Source organism: Kryptolebias marmoratus, linkage group LG21 (assembly GCF_001649575.2).
Source record: "Kryptolebias marmoratus isolate JLee-2015 linkage group LG21, ASM164957v2, whole genome shotgun sequence".
Taxonomy (NCBI): domain Eukaryota; kingdom Metazoa; phylum Chordata; class Actinopteri; order Cyprinodontiformes; family Rivulidae; genus Kryptolebias; species Kryptolebias marmoratus.
The window spans coordinates 21,130,103-21,137,203 of NC_051450.1; the positions used below are offsets into that span (position 1 = coordinate 21,130,103).

The window sequence follows — 7,101 nt, forward strand, 5'->3', positions numbered from 1 at the left end:
TTTTTCCTGCTTTGCACAAAAGTTTTGCCATTTTTAGCTTTTAGCCTTTTGCTCTTTAAGCTTCTTGCTAGTCTTTTGCAACTTTTAGCATTTAGCCAGCATTTTGCTACTTTTAGCCAATCTTTTTCTACTTACAACTTTTAGTTAGCTTTTTGCTGCGTTAAGCTTCTTCCTAGCCTTTTGCAACAATTAGCTTTCAGACAGCCTTTTGCCATTTTTAGCTTTTGGCCAACCTTCTGCTACATTTAGCTTCTTGCTAGTCTTTTGCAACTATTAGCTTTTATATAGCCTCTTGCTAGTTTTAGCTTTTTTCCTGCTTTTAGCAGGCCTTTTGCTCTTTTAGCTTCTTGTAGTCTTTTGCAACTTTTAGCATTTAGCCAGCATTTTGCTACTTTTAGCCAGTCTTTTTCTACTTGCAACTTTTAGTTAGCCTTTTATTAGCTTTTAGATAGCCTCTTGCTACTTTAAGCTTTTTTCCTGCTTTGCACAAGACTTTTCTTACTTTTAGCTTTTATGTAGCATTTTGCTGCTTTTAGCTCCAGCTTTAACGATTCAGTTTTAGCTTCTAAAACCACCTGCGGACCCTTCCGGGTCCCAACGCTCCTCTCCTTGTTTCCGCGGACCGAAGGGAGGAGCTCCAGCGCACCTGTCCTGTTACCTGATTTATGGCTCCATCATGCGGCAAACATGAAGGGGAGCAGAGATCGTACAGAGACAGAGGTCTCACTCTGACACTGAATCTGTGCACCACCGCTAAAAATACAGCAGAAACTGCAGCGTTTTTAGTGGTTTTACTAATAAAGAAACGTTTTTCTGTTACCTCATGAACTACTTTGATTTTATTTAATGTAGTTAAAGTTGTGATTTCCAGCTTCTTTAAATATTACAGTAATTGTTGTTGAATTTGCTCTGAACTAACCTGAAAGAATACATATCAGCCGTCCATTTGGGAATAAAGATCATGTGCAAACTGTTAGTGCTCAAAGTATGCGTTAAAGGGGACTCTCATCTACTACCACACCACATTTAAAGTTAATATCTGTAAAACTGACTGAGTTAGAGACATTTTGTTTGCTAATATTGAGAAGATAAGATAAGTTTAGCTAGATAAGTTTAATATTTTAGAAGTTTAAAGTAAAATATGTGTATATTAATCATAGCACCATTTCCCAAATGAGCTAAAACTTTTTATATATGAATGGCTAAAAAAGGAAAAGTAATTAAACTGCAAAAACTAAAACAAAACAAAACAATGAATAGCCTTTGTTTGAACGATGGTTGAATTTATCGCGGAGTGCGTCACTGCTTCCTTATAAACGATCTTCGACAGCGGCGTTTCGAAGGTGACGTCATGTCGACGGACGGCGCCGATCTTTCCCGAAGCGTTTCCGCCCGCCGCCGGTGGGGCTGCTCCCTTTAAACGGGCAGCTCTTTGTCCGCCGCGACGCCTTCCCCTTTAAGGTGATGTCGAACCCCGTCACGGGCCACTTTTTTATTTATTTTCGCGTCATGTCGTCGGCCAGAAACTTGTCCTGAACGGCGAAGCATCGAGAACCGGAGACGGTCGGTAGGATAAGAGCCCGGCGGCTGCATCTCCCCCCGGCGGGCAGCATCACATGTTGGACTGAGAGGACACCCTGAGACAGAGACAGACTGCAGCTCCTCCTCTGGACAGACATGTCTGCTCACCGACCGAGCTGAGGAACGCGGGTGACGACGTTTTATTCGGGGTAAGTGTCGGTTCGGACGCCGGGGGTCTGGAGGAACAGCTGACCGGGGCAGGTGTCTCCTCCCCCGGTCCCCTCGGCCCTCAGGGGTCCCTCCGAGGCCCGGCTGGGGGTTTAATTCCCTCCACGTCCTCATGTTTTTTCCAAAAGCAGTTCTTATGTAAGGCTGTGGGGTTTCTTTTTCTGCCCTTGGCTCCTGTGTTAGAGGGGAAAAACACTATCGCCCGCCTGCCTGGGTTATAAACAAAAACAAACACCTGTAGGCCCGAACCTGAGCTGGATTCATTACTCTGTTAGCAAAATATCTCACAAACTGGGTGGAAACTTTCAGGAAACAATCACAGTTTTGGCCTCTATTCGCTTTTAGAGTCAGTCCAATTCAAGATGGCCGCCACAGCTAACCGAGTGTGGTGTGGTAGTAGCTGAGAGTTGGACCCAACGTGGCGGGCGATATGCATTCCTGACTCCTTCTGTGTGATTCTCCTCCTGCAGAGTTCTCCCTCGCCTCCACCCCTACTGTAACTGCCGCCCCCCCAGGTGTGAGGGATGACATCCCCGGACTCCCCGCCTCTGGTCTCCCCGTCCCCGTGTCCCGCTCCTCCTCCGTCCCTGCCCTCGTCCCCCATGCCGTCGTCCCCGGCGCCGTCCTCGTCGTCCCTCCCGGCCCCGCCCTCGCTGCCCCCCACGGGGGAGGTGATGGTCCTGGCCCTGGGCAGGAAGAAGCAGAGGGTCCTGATCGCGCTCTCCATCCTGCCGAACCTCTTCCTGGCCTTCCTGCTGTCCTCCGACCCCCTCATCACCCTGTCCCCCCGCCACCGCTGCCACCTGCCCGACCCCCTGCCGGCGCCGGAGGCCCTGAACGCCACGCTGCCCTGGGAGAAGGGGGAGCGACCCGGGGACCCCGGGGGCCTGTCCCAGTGTAAGCAGTACTCCAACAGCAGCCATCTGAGCGTGGTGGACTGCGAGTCCGGGTGGGACTACAACGTCACCGAGGGGCTGAAGAACAACATCGTCACCGAGGTAACGCCTCTCTGGAGCGGCGTGCTCCAGAGAGATCATTGTAAGGCGGGGCGAGCGGTCACTATTTTACCTGTTGTAGATGGCTCTTTAAACGACCTTTGAACTGTAGTTTGAGCTCCAGGATTTCACACAAACACTGTTCTGTAGAGCTTTGGTTTCGTGTTAAGTCGTTATTTTTTGCGGAATTGTTATGACATTCCTGCAGGAAGTGCCCCACGCTGCACAGGAAGTGCTACAGTTAGCTGCTGCTGCCACTGTCTGCGCTCGGAAGTATCCATGAAGTCCTGAACAGTCGGTATGAGGCGGTTGAAACCTTCCAGACCTTTTTTTTTTTTCAGACCTTCCAAACAACCCGCACTCGTTCAGTGTCTTTCTGATTGTCCTGTCGTGACCTTTGACCTTTAACCTGTTGACTGAGCCCTGTAGAGAATGAGCACTGCACGGTCTGACCTTCGGGGTGAACTTGCTGCCACTCCTGGGAAAATTTCCAGCTGTCTTAAACGTTTCCACTCACGAATAATCTCCCTCTCCGTAGAACAACGGGCTCCAGATAGTCTGGAAATGACCTTTGACCCCTTCCCAGGTTGATGGTTCAGCAGCAGCTGCTTCTCTAAGGGTCATTGCTGATGTTTTCCCGCCCTGACGTTGTTCTTGGCGTGGCGGGACCTGTTGTGTGTTTCTAAACTCTAAAGCTCTCCTGCTTCCGAAACGTTCTCCGTGTGATGGAAACGGATCTGTGCCGGGACGCTGTTTTATTTGCTTTTTCACGTGGGAACCACACCCCCTCAGCCCACTGTCGTTCCAGTGGTGCTCCGCCCACAACGCCAGAGGAAACCAAAGCTGCCCGGGGAAGCTTTTATTTGGAACACCGAGGCAGGAAGACGGTTCTAATCACCTCTGGTCGGTTCTGTAATCAGGAGCCTTTCCAGATGTGTAAGCCGCCCCATGTCAGAGGCACTAATGCACCCCCATACCATCAGAGAGGCAGGCTGACCTCAGAACAGTTCTCCTCTTTGGTCCAGAGGAGACACATCTGTTCACATCTGGCTTCTTCTTTGCCTGATAGAGCTTTAAGCAGCGTTTGTGGACAGCACGGTGACCCGTTACCAGTTAACCTGATTGGTCGTAAAGCTGATTTAAAGCCTTTTTTTGCCACGTCTCACATTATTTTTGTGATTTCTCTCCAAATAAATGGCATATTTTAAATGTAATTTGGTTTATTTCCTGTCTCTGGTGGGTTTAAGATGTAAAGTAATGGGCCTTATTCTGATCCTGGGTCAGAAGCCGTTGTTGTTGCGCTCATTGGCTTTCTGTCGCCTCTGACGCCACGAGCCGGGGTGAAAACAAATCCCTTTTTCACACCAAACCGGTCGGGGGAGTCTCAGAACCCGTCCGTGTCCATTCCCGACCCCACCCCGTCGCACGCCACATTCCTGACGCGCGCCGTCTCTCAGCAACGGGACCGGCTGGCGTTACGCGACGGGCTTTGTTGTTTTTGTGTTTTTAGCTCAAAATCATTAAAACGGTTCTGCTCAAAGCAACTTAACGTGATTAAAACTCCAAATTCGTGCTCCTTTTCTGTAATCCTTTCTTTTGTCTCCTAATCTGCAGATTACAGAGGGGTGAAGAAGTATTCACCCTCCATTTTGTTTTCTTAAAGCCTGGAATTTAAATGGATTTTAATAAAACTTTCACTGGATTTGCATCTAAGACTGACCTTTGGAGGCAGTCCAAGTCGAGGTGGCTAACTGACATTAGCCAGCACTAAAAATGGCTCCAGCTCAGACGGTTTTACTAACGCTGACCTAAGATTTGATGTGGTAGTAGCTGAGAGTCATCCCACACACACACCCGAGTTCTCCGGGTTTCTGAGGGATCTGACGGGTCTTTGGGGTCTTTGCCTTGCAGTGGGACCTGGTCTGCGCTCGGTACTGGCTGGTCCCGGTGGAGGAGGTGTGCTTCATCCTGGGCGTCCTGATTGGCTGCCTCTGTTTGGGCTATGCCGCCGACAGGTAACCTGGAGACGAAAGGAACGAACCCGGCCAGGTGTTCCTGCCGTTTGTCAAACCGAGGACAAGTCTTTCTGTGATTTGTTCGGCTATATTAGCTTTTAGTTTCTGTTTTTCTGCTGTTAGCTTCTAACTAGCATTTTGCTTTATTAACATAGATTTTTGTCAACTTTTAGCATTTAGCTAGCCTAATGCTACATGTAGGTCTTAGCTATCATTTTTCTACTTTAGCTTATAGCTGTTTCTTTGCTTCATTTAGGTAATGTTTTGCTACTTTTAGCCGTTTTCCAGTGTCTTGCTCCTGTTAGCTAGCATTTTGCTACATTTAGTTTTTTGCTAGCATTTTTTTACTTGTAGCATTTTGCTAGCACCCTGTTCCTTTAAGTTAGCATGTTTCTACATTTTGCCTTTTGCCAGTGCACTGCTCCTTTTAGCTAGCCTTTTGCTACTTTTAGCCTTTTTCCAATGTCTTGTTTCTTTTAGCTCGTCTTTTGCTACATTTATCTTTTAGCTACTTTTGTCCTTTTATTAAATTTTGCTTTTAGCTAGCCTTTTGTTACTTTTACCCTTTTTCCAGTGTCCTACTTCTTTTAGCTAGCTGTTTGCTACATTTAGCTTTTAGCAAGCCTTTTTATACTTTTAGCCTTTTTCCAATGTCTTGTTCCTTTTAGCTAGCCTTTCGGTACATTTTGGTTTTAGCTACATTTTTTGTTACTTTCAGTCTTTCTCTGGGGTCTTTCCTCTTTTTGCTTTGACGTCTCAGATTCAGCTAACATCGGCTAACCTCAGCCGTCCTTCAGCTCCCGGCGCTTCGTTTCATGTCTCCGTTTTGTCCCAGGACCTGAAGTCCAGCTCCGTGTCCTCTGTCTTTCTGCAGGCTGGGCCGGTCCAAGACCCTGCTGGCCTCTCTGACGCTGTCGGTGGTGTTCGGGGTCCTGGTCTGCGTCTCTCCGTACCCGTCCATCTTCATCGTCATGCGTTTCTGCCTGGCTGCTGCCAGCGCCGGAGTCTACCTGACTCTGTATATCATGCGTGAGTATGTCTCTGCTTCACGGCGCGCCTCGTTTGTGTGGCATAGTCCTAATAATCCGTCCGTCCATCTTCTACCGCTCATCCGTGGTCGGGTCGCGGAGGCAGCAGGTCCAGGTGGGAAACCCAGACCTCCCTGGAGGATCCCAAGGTGCTTCCACACCAAAGAGGATCCATAATCCCTCCAGAGAGTTCAGGGTCCGCCCAAAGGGACGTGTCCGAAAATCCTCCAAAGGGAGGCGTCCTAATCAGACGCCAGAAGCACCTCAACTGACTCCTTTCGATGCCGTAGTCCTAATAATAGACAGAACCTGTTATTTGGGTCTGGTTGTGTTTTCCATCGTTCAGTTTCAGACTCTCTTAGTACCGTCGTTACATTTAAAACCATTAATGCAGATTACAGCTCGTACCGACAACAAACTAACCCTGGTTCAGTTTGTGATGGTTAACTAGCTCGTCCCTTTACTTGTAAATAGTCTACGCCAAACTTTCTTCCACTCAAAGGATCCCCAGTGGAACTCGGAGTAGAATCTGGATGACATCATGGATGTTTACAAGGTTTTATTTAGAGTCTGAACTCGTAAATGGTTTGTTTTTCAGGTCGATGATCCTTCTGAGATGGACTTAAACGGGACTAAATGTGTTTATGTTTGATCTGGCAGGCCTGGAGCTCTGCGAGCCATCTTTCAGGCTGGTGGTGACCATGTTGGCCGGGTTGATGACGGTGGCCGGAGAGCTGCTGCTGCTGGCCGTGGCCCTCGGCTGTCAGTCCTGGAGGGGCCTGCTGGGGGCCGGAGCCGCCCCTTTAACTCTGTTCCTCAGCTACGGGTACCAACACCATCCTTTGCTTGTATTAGTGTCTTTATTTGTCTCTCAGTGTTCCTGGGGACCAGGTTGTATCCGAGGAAGTGTCAGAACATTAGAGCTCCTTTTCAGATCCCTGAAAGGTTCCCGCTTCACGGCGGTTCAGCTCAGTTTACGTCTACAGCAGGAAAATTAGTCCAAGGTTTCTAAGGCAGCCACCAGACTGCACTGAATCGACCCTTTGTTGTAGTCACCAGAACCAGAACCAGAACCAGAACCAGAACCAGAACCAGGCTCAGGGTGGGCGGCCATCTACCTCGACCTGCTGGAGTTAGTGAGGACAGGAAAGAGACCCAAACCAACACAGAATGATTGGTCCAGGTGTAGTTTCTGTGGTCCAGGTGTAGTTTCTATGGTCCAGGTGTAGTTTCTATGGTCCAGGTGTAGTTTCTGTGGTCCAGGTGTAGTTTCTGTGGTCCAGGTGTAGTTTCTATGGTCCAGGTGTAGTTTCT

General features: G+C 48.6%; 1 protein-coding gene across 1 annotated transcript in view; it reads left to right on the forward strand.

The window, feature by feature from the left end:
• Positions 1 to 1,375: 1,375 nt before the first annotated feature.
• The window catches only part of slc22a17 (solute carrier family 22 member 17), a 16,288-nt gene continuing 10,562 nt past the window's right edge, over positions 1,376 to 7,101 (forward strand). The window contains exons 1-5 of the mRNA XM_017432312.3: positions 1,376 to 1,730; positions 2,220 to 2,747; positions 4,656 to 4,759; positions 5,634 to 5,788; positions 6,448 to 6,613. Coding sequence (XP_017287801.1) covers positions 2,274 to 2,747; positions 4,656 to 4,759; positions 5,634 to 5,788; positions 6,448 to 6,613 — 899 coding nt within the window. The 5' untranslated portion in view covers positions 1,376 to 1,730; positions 2,220 to 2,273. The remainder of the gene's footprint in view (positions 1,731 to 2,219; positions 2,748 to 4,655; positions 4,760 to 5,633; positions 5,789 to 6,447; positions 6,614 to 7,101) is intronic.